This window comes from Melanerpes formicivorus, unplaced genomic scaffold, assembly GCF_026170545.1.
Source record: "Melanerpes formicivorus ecotype bairdi unplaced genomic scaffold, bMelFor1.0.p_v2 SCAF_39, whole genome shotgun sequence".
Classification (NCBI taxonomy): Eukaryota; Metazoa; Chordata; class Aves; order Piciformes; family Picidae; genus Melanerpes; species Melanerpes formicivorus.
The window spans coordinates 1,523,860-1,538,750 of record NW_027142391.1 but is presented as its reverse complement, the minus strand read 5'-3'; the positions used below and the strand labels follow the sequence as shown (position 1 = coordinate 1,538,750).

Sequence of the window (14,891 nt, the reverse complement as noted above, 5' to 3'; positions counted from 1 at the left end):
ACTTTCCTCAAACTAGAGACAGGAAGGAACAGGATTTCACTTGCAGCTCCACTACTGGGGTGGCTGTGCAGGAGACTTTTGGCTGGTATATTCATCTTCAAATTGCTTCATCCACTTATTTCCCTGTTAGTTAGAAGAGCCAAGCTGCAGAGGGACTGGTCTGCTTTAAGACCCACGTTCCCTGCCTGGAAAGCTGGGTCCCAGCTGATCATCATCAGCATTAAACCAGGGTGGATGCAGAGGGAGCACGAGGCTGGCTGCAAGTAGAGCTCCAGGATGATGTGCACCAGCAAGCTGAAGGAGCCCCCTGCAGTGGCTGAGGGAATGGTCACAGCTTTGGCTGTATCCACAGCATGGAGCTCGCTTGGAGCTACACAAGGGTAAGTCAGCTCCCTCTGATGAGGCCAGAGAGGTGAATGATCAGCACTTTGGTGTTTCTGCTTTTAGCAATGATCTGTGGTTTCCCCTGGGACTGTTGTTTGGGTTGTTTTCTGTTTCTGGTCTGCTCTGTGAGCAGGGTGCAGTTGCTGTCTGGTCAAAACAAGGCAGAGATTTTTCCTCTTGTGGTATCTGGCAGTGCTTGGAGAGGAGATCTTGCTGGGAATTTGAGTAAATGCTGCTTAGTGTTTGGTTGCTCTCCAGTTTGGGACTCTCAGGTATCTGCAGGCTTAACCTGAGCTTCTGGCCACCTGCACCAGCTCAGAGATCAGGGACCATGAGAAGGATCTTTATGGCTTAAGTCTGAAGCTCTTCTCTGCTAAGAGCAAGAGAGGTCAGCCCAGCAGCCCTGCAAAACCTCTTAGAGCTGACAATCTATAACCAAAAGCAGGTTTCTGTAGTCTGGGCTGGCTCTTATCAATCTAATTTCCTTGCCATCTGTAGAGAGAGCAAACTGGAGAGCTGCCCATGTGTTTATCAGGAATGTGGAAACATGAGTACAAGCAGCCCAGGATACACTGTCAGCTTTCTCTGCTCTCTGGAGCTGGCACTGGGGTGGTAGCAGTTACTGTCTCAGGCTTTCAACCACCAGGCTGTGCCAGTTCCAGTATGGAAAGTGTGCCTGCCAAGCAGGGGGAGAGCTGAATATTCATCAACAAAGCAACTGCTTGAAAAGAGCAGCCTGGTGACCTTGCCCCTTGGGTTTCCACGGGGCCAGCCTGGTGACCTTGCCCCTTGGGTTTCCACGGGGCCAGCCTGGTGACCTTGCCCCTTGGGTTTCCACGGGGCCAGCCTGGTGACCTTGCCCCTTGGGTTTCCACCGGGCCAGCCTGGTGACCTTGCCCCTTGGGTTTCCACCGGGCCAGCCTGGTGACCTTGCCCCTTGGGTTTCCACCGGGCCAGCCTGGTGACCTTGCCCCTTGGGTTTCCACCAAGCCAGCCTGGTGACCTTGCCCCTTGGGTTTCCACCAAGCCAGCCTGGTGACCTTGCCCCTTGGGTTTCCACCGGGCCAGCCTGGTGACCTTGCCCCTCGGTTTCCACCAGGCCAGCCTGGTTACCTTGCCCCCTGGGTTCCACCAAGCCAGCCTGGTGACCTTGCCCCTCGGTTTCCACCAGGCCAGCCTAGTTACCTTGCCCCCTGGGTTCCACCAAGCCAGCCTGGTTACCTTGCCCCCCGGGTTCCACCAGGAGACAGGCAGGTTTGCCCCTGGGTAGCAGAACTGCCCCCCTGGGGTGCAAACCAGGAGTAGGCTAAAGCTGCTGTACACCTACCTATCTGGTTCCGATTGGGGGAGTAGAACGCATTGACCACTGCAGCTCCAATTATCCATCTGAAAACCAGAGTTGCACACAAGATTAGTGCTCCTTCTTCCTTTCCTTTTTTTTGGTCAGACATTCTTTTTAATGTATTAGCATTGAAAAAAATAATCTAGGTTGCATATAAGGAAGGACTGAGGTAGGGAAGGAAGGTGCCATGGAACACAGCTGCAAAGAAGGAGTAATGCTAGGAAATAACTGATGGCAAGTTTATGGCCACCTCTCATCCAAAACAATGCCAAATTCAAGGGAGAAATGCTTTTGCATACTGATTCTGGCTCCAGGGTTGTCATCTGTCTCTGCAGGCAGACTATAAGAGGCAGCAGTGATCTGTAACACAGTTTGTGGATGAAGGACACTAAAGCTGTGCAAGGTTTGGTTGGGGTGTTTGTTTTGCTATGAAGAGGACCATGGCTGAGTCCTCAAGAAGTGAGGAAGCAGAAAGTGTGGGGGGGAGGGGGAACCCCCCAAACCCTGTTGTTAATTAGCTGAGTGATCAGAAAACTCCCGTGGTGAATTATTCATCAGCAGTTCCCTGGAGGTTTCCAAGTGCTCCCATTTTGAGTTGAAACCACTCCAGAGGAAGAGGGATATTAAAAATGAATAGAGCTTTGTGACAATTAACTTTGACTAATGCTTCCTTTTTGGAGGGGTTTTTTGTTTGCTAGCTTGTGAGTAGCTCTCTTATTTTATGGTTTGGGAAGAGGTGCTTGAAATTTTGATTGGAATCTCCTTCCCCTTTGCCTCAAGACTTTCTCTTCCAGCATCCCTCAGGCTGGAAGCCCAGCAGTGAACACCACCACATCAAACCGGCATTAGCTTCCCTACTTCTGCCTTCCATTGCAGCAGCTCTGTCACTAATGTATTCAGCAGCAGCTCTGCCAGTAGCTGTGTTGGGGATGTCCAGCTCAGGAAGCTCACTGGGCTATTAGAAGTTCAGATTGGCTAGCTCACAGCTCTGGAAACCAGGTCAGATTCCAAGGCACTTGCTGCTGAATGTGCAAGGCTTCTGAGATGTCTCTGTCACAGACTTGGCAAGAACTCAGCTGCATTTGAAGGGTTGGAGGGCTCATCCTGGTGATGCTGTGTGGTACTGTGGTGCCAACTGCTCACCCTCGAGCTGCTAGTGCCAGTTTATGGACATGCCACTGGCATTAGGTTGTTTCAAACTAGCACTAGCTGAGGATCTGCCCAAGAGTGGAGAACTGCTCTGTAACAGCTAAGGCAGTGCAGGCTGAGACCTGAGACTTGCTCAGGATGCATTTGTGGAGTCAAGGAAGGGATCAGGAAGCAGCTAAATCCTCACCTGTGCCAGCAAGCTCCTGAAAAAGGCATTTTAGACTTCACTAAGTGCAGTGGGAAATAATGGCCTGGAAATGGACATAAATTAGAGCTGCTGCTCAGCTCCCCGGGCTTGGGCATGTTTCCAACAGAATTCTGGCCAGAATTCTTTCAGCTGGTTTGGTTTTACCTTTCCCCCTCCCCTGAATAGAGACTTTCAGAAGCTCCCTCATTTCATTGAGCTCATCTCCTCCTTGCTGAGCTGTCAGGAAGATCTGTCACTGCTTTTGGGTTAAGTGGCTGCAATGTGAGATCTGAATGTGAGGCAGCTTGGTGAAGGATGAAGGAGATTCCAAGAGGAGTGGATGGGTTCCTACCAGAAGCAGCAATGAGCTACTTGGTTAACTCCAGGAACCAGCTTGTAAGATCTCAGAAGCTTTCTCAGCTCTCCACTGCCCAGGGGTGGCAACACAATGAGCATGGTCAGGCACTTACATGTCTTGGTCAACTCTCTCTCGAAGCTTTTTCAAGCTCTTTTGGGCTCCAGCCCTCAGGTTTTCCAGGATGTTTTCAAAGTAGTTGTGCTCACTGAAGTTTAACTAAAACAAACAGCCAAAGGTTTCAGTGAGCTGTGCAGAAAGAGGAAGAGAGCTTCTAAACAAAGAAAGGGTTTTGGTTGCAAGGCATCACTTCATACTCAGCTCTTTGCATGCATTTAGGTGTTAATGTTTGTCACCATTCATTTTCTCCTGGCCCTTGGAAGGGACAGGTCACAGCTGTCAGTTTCTAGGATGCTGGACTGCTCCAAAAAGCCACCCCTTGAGCTCTCCCTGTCCATTGCTCCATCTGCAGCAGAGGCAAGATGTGCTCATTCTCTCCTGCCATTGGAGGCCAGGCCAGATGAGCTCAGAGCTCCCTTTGACCTCTAAATCTCCTATCCCCACCTGCACCAACAAACCCTCTGGCCAGCAGAACCTGCAAGGACAGGCTGAGGGAGTTGGGGCTGTTCAGCCTGGAGAACAGGGAGACCTTAGAGCTGCATTTCAAAATCTGAAGGGGACCTACAGGAAGGCTGGGGAGGGACTGCAGAGACAGGGCAAGGAGCCATGGTTTGAAACTGGAGCAGGGCAGATTTGGGTTGGACATCAGGAGGGGAGGATGTTCTGCACAATGAGAGTGGTGAGGCACTAGAACAGGTTGCCCAAGGATGTGGTTGAGACTCCATCCCTGGAGACATTCAAGGTCAGACCTGATGTAACCCTGTGCAGCCTGATCTGGTTGGAGAGGTCCCTGCTGAATGCAAGATGCCCTTTGAAGGGTCCCTTCCAACCCAGTGCAGTCTCTGTGTGTGGATCAAGTAGCAAGCAAATAAAGGTAGGCTGAGGCACTTGGTGAGGCATGCAGAGCATACTTACATTGGCATACTCCTGGTCTAGCTTTTCATTCTGGTCTTCCAAAATGTAATCTGGATAGCCAATTTGTTCTTTAATTGCCATTGCCTGAAAGAGAAGAGTTCAATGTTGCCTCTTAATTGTGGGTTTTGTTTGTGTGGTGGCTTTGATATTTCAATACATGGAAGAGTTGTTGCTCCTTTCTGCTATTGTCTACCTGTGGGTGAGAAATTGGATGCAAACATATAAAAGCTCTTGTTCAAAAGCACCTCATGGCCTCTTTCATATGGAACAGAGTCTTCCTCTCATGTCCTGGTGTCCAGCCACCAGGCAGACTTGCAGGTTACCCAGCACCATCCAACAGCATTGGGCTCCACCCTCATTTAGTGGCTTTTTTTCCATGCTGTTAAAATAGTGCTGAAGGTCCTGAAGTCTGTGAAAAGTTCTCTCTGGGGGCCTGCACCATATGCTGCTGCCATTCCAGTTGATGCATTTGGTGCCATCATCTCATTTGGGTCATGGTTCACAAGACTCATAAAAGGCAACAGTAAAGGTTGTGAGGCTCTGGAACAGGCTGCCCAGGGAGGTTGTGGCTGCCCCCTCCCTGAAGCTGTTAAAGGCCAGGCTGTGTGAGGCCTTGAGCAGCTTGGTCTAGTGGGAGGTGTCCCTGTCTGTGGCAGGGGGATTGGGCCTGGATGATCTCTAAGATCCCTTCCAACCCCAACCATTTTAGGATGTCTGTGAGCCAGCAAGGGATTAACGAGGGCAGTGTAAGAGTGTGGTGGATAACAGGGTAGTCAACAGCAAAGCTTCCTCCTCTAGAGCTGGGAACAGGGATGCTACAAAACTCCACAGACTCATGCTCATGATGGAGCACTGCAGCTCCCTCTTGCTGCTGACCTTCTCCCGAGCCTTCTCCTTCGAGGCCTCATCCATCCACTGCAGCTCATCCAGGGTCTCGATGAAGGCTTCGCGAATCTTATCGATCAGGTCTCGGACCTAAAGGAGAAGCAGCAACAGATCAATCACCCCAGGCACAGCTAGGAGGGGTGAAAAGCTTCCTACTGAAGGATGATGCTCCCCAGATTCAATGTTCTAAACCATAATACTTGGCACTTAAAAGTTCTTACACCTTCTGACTCTTGGCTGACTGGTATCTTAAACGGGGAGGGGGGAAGAACCAGGTTGGGAGCTCAGCTGGAGGAGGAGGAGGGCTGCAGACATTGTGGATGTACAGTAGTATGAAGGGTCATCTACATACCATCCTCTTGCTCTCACCAGCAAATGTCTCCCTGACGTACATTGCCCCCACTGCGTTCTCCATGTTATTGTTGACGTAACTCACGCACTCCCTCCAGCGAGCCTCCTCCAGCGTGGTCCCATAGAGTGCCTGCAACACAAACCCCCCCAGCATGAGCTCTGCCCCTCCTCTGACTCGCTGCCTGCAGAGGAGCTTCACCTCAGAGAGAGCTTTTCCCTCCTGTGGTTGCTGGTCTTAGGTTCGTTTGGGGTTTATGTGACAACAAGATGGCACTCTGTGGACAAGGCTTGGTTTGGTGACTCCTGCAGCACTGAGGTCCATGGCTTCTTTAGGAAGAGAGGAGACATGGACCTGCTGGAGTGGGTCCAGAGGAGGGCCACAAAGGTGGTCAGAGGGCTGGAGCTCCTCTGCTATGTGGACAGGCTGGGAGAGCTGGGGCTGTTCAGCCTAGAGAAGAGAAGGCTCCAGAGAGACCTCAGAGCTGCATTTCAAAATCTGAAGGAGACCTACAGGAAGGCTGGGGAGGGATGAAGGCAATGGTGTGATAGGATGAGAGCAATGATTTGAAACTGGAGCAGGGCAGATTCAGGATGGACATCAGGAGGAAGTTCTGCACTGTGAGGGTGAAGAGACACTGGACCAGGCTGCCCAGGGATGGGGTTGAGGCTCCATCCCTGGAGACATTCAAGATCAGACTTGTGGCCCCATGCAGCCTGCTGTAGCAGAGGTGTCCCTGCTGAGTGCAGAGGGGTTGGACAAGGTGCCCTTTGGGGGTCCCTTCCAACCCACTGCCACCTGTGACCCTGCAGATACCTTCCTGTAGCTGGCCCGAGCGTCCTTGAAGCGCCGACTGAGGCTGCTGACTCGGTCAATCACCAGTCGCCAGATGAGGTAGTTCTGGATGGTGCTGGGGGGGGGAGCAAAGCTGAGCTTAATCCCCTGTGAAAAGCAGCAGTGGTGCAGGCAGAAGTGTGTGTGGGGTGCTTCACTTTGAGGGGAGATAAGGAAGCAAATCATTGCTGCTAGTCCTGAGTGGGGACCTGCTCTTCCCAGGCTGGCTGGCTGCAGAGGCACCCAGACTGAAGCCTTTGCAAACATCTCCCTTCAGGCATCTAGTTAGTTTTCTTTTGCCTCCTGGAGTGTAACAGGAGCTAAGCCTGTGATAAGGTCTCCATTTTTTCCCCCCTCTATTCAGCCTTTTTCTGAGCAGATGAGACAGGCAGTACCACAGGACTTGGGAAGCCTGAGGTCTCAGAAGCCACTTTTGGGTGCTGACAAAAGAGTTGTGGCTAGCAAGTGTCCCAGATCATTCCCACTTCCACACCACCCCCAGGCCTTTTGCCTTGGCTGTGCTCCAGCTTCCTTACCTTGCTGAGTATTTTGAGATGATGGCTTTCAGCTCTTGCAGATAGGGAATGCCATAGACAACCACCTCTTCTTCAGGGTCAACCTGAACACTTACTGAAGACATCACACCCTGGATGAAGAAGGTCCAGTTGAATTCCTAGGCAGACAGAAAGACATGCAGCAGTGCCAGGTGTTTTAGTAACTGCCTGGACTTTCTGCAGGCAGTGGGGTTGGATGTGGCTGAGGTGGTGCTCAGTAGGAAAATGCTTTTTAAGAGACTCTGAGGAGAAGATTAATAATGGGAACAATTTGAATACTGCTTGGTTGTAGCCCAGATAAATTCACAAAGCCATTTCCAAGTGGCATGGTAATAAAGGGGGAGGCTGAAACGATTAGAGTGCTCATTAAACACTTACATTCAATGCAAACTTTTCCTGTAGCTCTTTTAAGGTCATTTTGTTGTAGAGCAAGGTCACATCATGCCTCTCCTCTGCTGGGGTGGTTGCCTGAAGACAGTCACAAGGTTATTGCTAGAATCAGCTGACACAAGTGTCCATGGCTGAAATCACACAGGTGCAGGTGCACACATTCACATCTCATTTGAGTCCAAATCAGTTTCTCTTGGGAAAGAAAGCTACATTTGATGGTGCCCAGTGCTGTTTAGTACAGGAGCTCAGTAATATGTTGAGCCCAGCAGTGCTCCCTTTAAGCTCTTGGAGATTCTTGGGGTGCTGTAGGCTTCAAAGCACCCAAGGGAGCTAGCCCTGGTGTTATCTTAGTGTGTTCAGCAGCAGATAGGTCACCCTGCTTTGGGAGCCTTCCCAAGATAAGAATGGCTGGGACCACAGCAGACATCACTGCACACACAGGGGCTCTGATTTCTGGGCTGCTCGTGGCACAAGAAGTCCTCTTCCCCCTGCTTTCTCCTAGGGCTTTCTGCTGTGCTGAAAGCTGCTGCATGGAGCAGCAAAGGGACTCTCCCCTTCCTCCCCCCCTTGCCCCCAGAACATCCTGAGACGTTCTCCCATCTCTGCACTCACATTTGCAATCTCTGTCTCGAGCTCCATAACCTTTGCCATTTCCTCTTGGACAAAGGAATCATCCTTAGAGACGTTCTTGTCTGCCCGGATCATTTTGGCAACGGTGATCATGAACTGCAGGTAAGCTTCTCTCACCTGCACACGAGGGACAGGATGCAGGCAGCGCTGTGAGGAGGAGGTGTGCTGCCCAGCATTGCTCATTCACCAAACCATTCTTCTTCTTATTATTATTTTTTGGCTTCACAGTGTGCTGTGACAAGCTGGGCCCAGGGGGCACAGCCCCCAGCCCTTGCTTCCAGTGCCACCCCCTCCACTCCATTTTCCACCACTGCAGTCCCCAGGACCTCAGCTCATCCTGGAACCCCTTGCAGTGCCAGACTCAGGAAGCAGTGAAAGCAGCACTTCCTGCTCCCCTGTGCATCCAGCTCTGGGGCACTCTCAGAGTGACTACGTGAGCAGAGAGAGGGCTCTGTGCTTTGTGCCCCACGGGAGCAATGATCCCTCCTGGCCAAACCAGGGCAAGCAAGGCAGGTTTAAAGTCTCTGAAAGCAATACCATAAATCCTCTGAACTCTGCTGTTGCTGTCTGAAAGAAAAGCTCTGTCTCAGATGGTTCCCAGTGATACCTTTGCTTTATTTCCAGTGGGAGGGTATGGCTGTGATTTATGCCCCACAATGTGCCTTGAAAAGAGATTGGGCTGGTGAGGGAGTGCTGATCTCTGATACAGGAAAGCTTAATGCTACCTATTCTTGTACGCTTCTCTTCCTCCCATAGACCTTGGAAACCAGATAAATACAGCAACTGTTGTGAAATTGAGTCTGGGCACTTACATGCTGCTGCTGATTTGTGTTTTGGGGCTGAATGCTGAGGGCTTAATCAGGCCAGACTCCCACAGGCTTCAGCAGGAGATTTGCCAAAAGATGCTGGACTAAGCACAGGGGGAGTTTGGGTCATCAGTTTGGTTCATTGTCTGTGGGAAGTGAGCTGTTAAATAGCAAATAAAAAGGGGGTTGTGTCTCCTCCTTATTCATTAAGATTAAAGACACAGCCTTAGCCCTTCCTCTTTAGAGCTTCGAGTGGAAGCTGTATTAAGTAGCACTGGTTTTCTTTTGCTGAGTTAGGGTTGTCTGTCTACTTCACCTGATTTTTCCTACCTCCTACAAGCCCATCTAAGCCTGCCTTTCATGCAGCAATGCATCCACATCCTTCTCTTCTACTGCAACAGCTTCTATCTAGGTGACACTTGACAGAACCCTTGTGCCAGCAGCCATCTGCAGCTCCCGACACAAGCCCTGGAGCTGCTTGGCATCACCAGATTAACAGCAGCTGGCACTTTGCAGAGGTGTCCAGGAGGTGTGGAAACAGCCCCATGAAAACTTCACAGGCCTCTCTGTGAGGCTAGGTTGCACATGAGCACATAGTCAAGTGCACTGAAGTCAGAAGAAAGCGCTCACTGCTGTTTTCCTCTGCCCTTACAAGCACCAGACAAAAGGCTCTAAAATGCTGATTGTTGTCTCTCTCTCTTCCCTTCCATTCGCGTTAGGAAAATGAGTTTGATTGTTGGGCTGCAAGAACTCTTTGTGGCATAGCTGAGGAAAAGAAAGCCAACCCCAGCAGTATTTTCAGCTTGCAAACTGCTAAATGATCTGGTTAGGTTTGCAATAGCTTTCTGTGCCTTTATGAAAGACCCCCCCCGACTCGCTCTGAGCATTGGCAGGGAAAAGCAGCTAGAAAATCTCTCACAATTTCCATGTAATTGGGGGAGAGAGAGGAGTAAGTGGGAGCAGCCTCTCCCTAGCTCAGTATCTGTTCCATTAACACAGCTCTGGCTGCTCCATGGAAATATCAGTGACTGTCACAGCCTCCTTCTGATCATCACACAGCATGAGGAACCACACTTGAGTTTTCCAAAGCACAGGGCTGGGTAATGAAGTTGTTTTGGTAGCAGGTAGTAAACAAATGACAAGGGATACTTACTCTTTGGTAGTTGCCCCCATTGAAGTAGTAATCCCTGGATGGCATTCCTAAACTTGGCTGGTCAATCTGAAGGGAATCATACATTAAATTCTTTAGTTAGTGAGGAACAGATGTCCACAGGTAGCCTTGAAAGGCAACCTGAAATGCTGCGCTTGCCATGGTGCCCAATGCACTCTGAACAATCAAAGAACTTCAGCTTTCCAGGGACTGAGGTGAGATGGAAAAGACAACTTCTGCCTCTGGATTTCTAGGTGAGGACAGAGTGGATGCTTAGTGGGAATCATGAAGCAACATCTTTCATTAACCACTGAGATCCAAGGGTACATTTTAAGCAGCTGAGGGAAGAAGCTGCTTGACTTGGGGGCTTAAACCCAAGGTTTCCTGCTCTGTATGAAACCTCACCATCATTTTGCAAGTCTCAAGAATTGATAACCCTTAAACACTGTAAGTCAGCAGAGGTCCACTGGCTTTTAGTCCTGCCATAAAGCACTCCCCACCAGGGCCTCTGCAACAGAGCTGCCACTTGGGGTACAGAAGGGCTGCAGGCATTTGTGCACACCTGAGCTGCTGCCTTATGGAAAGCTGCTTTGCTTGCAGTGTAAATAACCACCCCTTAGGATCCTGGCCCCTAGATGATTGGCAGCAGTGTTTCTCTTACATAGATGATGTGTCTGCTGGAGTCCCTGTCGTCGTTCCACACAAACATGTCAATGAGGACACGTTTGTTAAATCTGGAGTTCATGATGGAGAGCTTCTCTTCCATGCTCCAGTTTGGCTCTGGGGGAAACAAAGGGAGAAGTGCATCACTTATCAATAGACATCAAGAGGAAGCTCTGCTGACTGCTTACCAGCAAGCTGCTGAAATAGTTTAGAACCAGCCTGGGCATGACTGAGAGCGTTCATAGAGGATGTCCCTTTATAGACAAGAAAGCTGGGAAGGGACTTTTTCAAGGGCTTGTGGCAATAGGATGAGAGGGAAGGGATTGAAGCTTGAGGAAGGCAGATTTAGACTGGAGATTAGGAAGAAATTCTTTCCAGTGAGGGCGGGGAGGCACTGGCACAAGATGCTCAGGGAGGTTGTGGATGCCTCCTCCCTGGAGGTGTTCAAGGGCAGCTTGGGTGATGCACACCAGCCTGGGCTGGTGGGAAGTGTCCCTGCCCATGGCAGGGGTTTAGAAGTAGATGATTTTCAAGGTCCCTTCCATTCTGTGACTCTCTGCTTCTAGAGAGGCTGGGAATTGCCAGACTGTTCTAAAGTACTTAGCAAATGATATTTTTATATATATGCAGTTACAGAACCACAGAAACTGCCTGGATTGGGAAACCCTTTAGATACTCTTCAGACCAGTGAGTCCAATCATTAACCTAACACTGACAGGTCCCTGACTAAACCATATCCCTGAGCACTGTGGCCACAACTGCCTGTGCACAGCACAGATCACCACCTCCTTGCCTCCTTAGGCAGCTATGTGCCAAACCCTCATCAATGCAGAGGCATCAGGGCACAGCCACATCGGGTTTATTGCTTTTGTTCTCATTATTCAGGTTGCTCCTTTAGGTTTCTGCCTTGAAATGTGCACTGCCCATGAATGAGATCTGACAGTCCTGCTATGAGATGTGTGCTTTCTCTTTTGCACAGATCCCTGCATGCCAGGTCTGTATGAGACCCTGACTTTCTATCAGCAAACCAGGATCTGATTCACTGACAATGCTCTCCTTAGTGCACAAATGCTTCTGAGTTAACACTACTGCACTCTTCCAGGCACACCATTACCTTTGGTCTTATTCCAGTCAGCAGAAGCAACTGGCCAGTCTCCAACTATTGTTAGGGCCTCTAGCAGAGGCAGTGAATCTCGTTGCTCTATAAGACCTGAGAGAGGAGAAACAAACATCATATTGTGTTCATGGGGTGGGGGGGAACCAAAAAAGAGAGATAGGTAATGGCCCTGGCAGTTTGAATCTGAGACTGAGCTTGTCAGAGCAGAAAATGAGATGCCATGAACCCATCTGTCTCCTACATTAGTCTTCAGGACAAGGCTTTGACTTTGGTGCCAGTTTTGACTGAATTGGTTTGGCAAGGATGGAGGGAGAGGGTGTTGCACTCAGAAGGGAAGGCAGAGGTGGGCAACCAACATCTGTCCTCTCTGCAACCCAGAGTGTGTGTGTGTGTGTGTGTTAAGCCTTGAGGAGGTACCAAGGCATCTCCTTTCGCCTGAAGGTGAGCTTTCCAAGCTACCTGACCCAGTGTGGGTCAGGTAGAACCTGGCTGGACCTTTGCTTAGGAGAACATGGACACTTCAGTACACTTGAACAGGAGAATCAATGGAACAAGAAGAGACTCACTCTCATTCATGCATGACTTGTAAAGTATCTTAGCTTTCTGAAATGCTTCTCTGTCCCCTTGATCTGAAGTCTCCAGCACACCTGGGGAAGGAACCATTGTGGTGAGAGTTTTATTTGCTTGGGTTGGGTTTCTTTGTTGCCCTGGAAAGCTTTGATCTTTTCATAGAAATCACAGAGGGTACAGGGCTGTGATAAATCCTTGGTACTGTAGGCTTTAATTAGTGTGAAACTGGAGTGCTCTTTAGCCCTGTTAAGGAGCTGTTGATGGCAAAAGTGTCAGGAAGAAGGAGATGCACACATCTTGGCTTGCTCTTTTTGAAGTCACTACCAAGCCACCTATGGCTGATATTATTTTTTCAGTGGGAGCAGGATGTTCCCATAAAATTGGTGCAGGAAGAGAGGTAGAGATTAAAGGACTGGAGAGGGGGAAAATGGCAATCAACACTTCTCTGGAGGTTTATTTCTCAGTATAATGTGCAGTAAATAACATCTGAAGCTTGGAGTGTAGCTGAGGCTACAGTAGCCTCCCTCCTACCTTTCAGGATGATCTCCAGCTCGTCCCTCAGGATGTCAAAAATGCTGTATCTGGAGCTGGTCTCTGGGATGACGTGGCGGTTCAGCCAGCCCCCACAGGCATACTGGTAGAAGTCCTTGCAAGGGTCAGCTGTTGGGTCCATGTTCTGGATTATTCTAGCAGCTAGGGAGCAAAAGGGGAGAGTGAGTTCCACAGGCTGCTCAGGAACCTGTGGGGCTACCACAGGCTGGCATGAGGGCACCTTGCTTGTGCTGCCCACAGTGGGTAAGTCTCGTTCTCAGGTACCGCAAGGCACAGGATCCTATTTTCTGCTTAAAAGTGCCCAGCTTAGGTTCCTACTGATGAAATCAGTGTCTCTGGGTGCAGCTGGGAACATCAGTGCTGGGGTCCTGCCTCTTTTGAAGTCACATATAAGAAGGTGAAGAGCCCCACGTGCAGGATGTGTTCCCTTTGAAGGCACATTTCATCCCAAGGGGTTCTCATGCTTCACAGCCATTGGTGTTGGTCAAGCCACATCCCTGTGGCTCCAAGTCAGAGACTTGTTGACCACACTGGCAGTTTTCCTGAGCTCCTTCCTTGAGATTTATACTCCCAGTGACAAAAAGCATATAGGATGGAGGAATAAGAATAGTTTTTGTTCCCACTCAGTGTTTACACACGGAACTGTACTTGAGGGCAGCTGCACCTCCTGCCTTTGACAGTATTAGGAAGGTGTTTCTGGCCCCAGGGGAACCTTCATTCCTTTTCAACTTTTCCAGCCTGAAGTGCTGTTTATGGAGGTTTAGTAGGACTAACACCATGTAAAACCTCCCCTCTGCAATAAGCATTCACAGGAGCACTCATTACCTGCTGTAACACATCCAGGTGTGGTACATATGGTGCCTGAATTGGTGCCATAGTGAGTGCCTGCAGGGAGAGGAAGGAGCAAGCAGTTAGAGTGAGTTGTTTTGGAATGAAATTGCTACCCAAGTCAGTTGCCAGCAGCCCAACCTCAGTGACAGCTCTGTTGTTTTAGAGCTCCCTTGCTCTGAAACTAAAACACTTGCTCTGTTTTCAGCTTTAGAGGCAAGTGAGGGAATATTGGTACCAGTGAGAGATGCTGAGTGACAGCTGTGAAGAAATCTCTGATCTGCAGGTTTAGGAGGAACATTAATTTGGAGCAGCATTAAAAGAGCCTTGGCAGTGAATCTGAAGTCTGCTGGGAGGAGAAGAAACCCAGGCTCTTTTTTTCCCTACCTGCAGTCTTTCTGACACACACTGAAGTATGAGATCCCTTTCTAGGCAGTCTACTAAGATGCTTTGAGCATCTGGGCTCTTCCACGAGCTTCAAAGATCGTGACAGAGGTTTAAAGGAGGAGCACAAGTCCATAGCTGGATTACTGCTTTCACACTGTTTGGAGTCACAAAGACCAAATTTAGGGGAAGAAATGACTTCTCTAAGTGTCTGGTGGGGGTTTTGGGGGGAAACTGGCAACAGATCCTGTTTGGTCAGCGTTTCAGGTATGCCCTTTGAGGCTACTCCTTGCTGCTCAGCAGAGAGTTTGTCCCTTAACCACTCGTGTTCAGGGCTGATGAAATGGTGGCTCATGAAGCAGCCTGTGGAGCTGTGTTCAAATCCACATTCTGCCTTTGAGGTGAGCCTGGAAAAGTCCAGGGAAGCCCTTATCAGCGATCTCAGTGCTCCCAGGGCAGTACAAGCTGTGCTGAGAGCTAATGGGTGTAGCATTATCAGCTGGCTCAGCTGTGACACGAGCACACCTCTCGTCAGACATGGGTTTTGTTCCTTTAAAACCTTGGCTCAGCCCTGGTCACCTCCCTCAGCAGCTGTAAACAATCAGATGTGGGAACTCTGGAGACCTTCATGACTTGCTGGTTTCAGCCCACAGAGCAGCAGTGGTGTGAGGAGGGATTTGAGGGAGCCCAGGCAGTGAATCCTTAGCAGCAGCATTTTGCTGAGACT

At 49.8% G+C, this 14,891-nt stretch overlaps 1 protein-coding gene across 1 annotated transcript in view; it reads right to left on the bottom strand.

Moving 5' to 3' along the window:
* Window positions 1–14,891, bottom strand: part of MMEL1 (membrane metalloendopeptidase like 1) — a 28,360-nt gene that overhangs the window by 8,364 nt on the left and 5,105 nt on the right. Inside the window, exons 3-17 of the mRNA XM_068158189.1 lie at window positions 13,778–13,837; window positions 12,932–13,093; window positions 12,397–12,477; window positions 11,828–11,923; window positions 10,712–10,830; window positions 10,054–10,119; window positions 8,077–8,211; window positions 7,453–7,542; window positions 7,057–7,193; window positions 6,503–6,596; window positions 5,690–5,818; window positions 5,329–5,427; window positions 4,453–4,536; window positions 3,533–3,636; window positions 1,712–1,770 (exon numbers count right to left, since the gene is read on the bottom strand). Coding sequence (XP_068014290.1) covers window positions 1,712–1,770; window positions 3,533–3,636; window positions 4,453–4,536; window positions 5,329–5,427; window positions 5,690–5,818; window positions 6,503–6,596; window positions 7,057–7,193; window positions 7,453–7,542; window positions 8,077–8,211; window positions 10,054–10,119; window positions 10,712–10,830; window positions 11,828–11,923; window positions 12,397–12,477; window positions 12,932–13,093; window positions 13,778–13,837 — 1,515 coding nt within the window. The remainder of the gene's footprint in view (window positions 1–1,711; window positions 1,771–3,532; window positions 3,637–4,452; window positions 4,537–5,328; window positions 5,428–5,689; window positions 5,819–6,502; window positions 6,597–7,056; window positions 7,194–7,452; window positions 7,543–8,076; window positions 8,212–10,053; window positions 10,120–10,711; window positions 10,831–11,827; window positions 11,924–12,396; window positions 12,478–12,931; window positions 13,094–13,777; window positions 13,838–14,891) is intronic.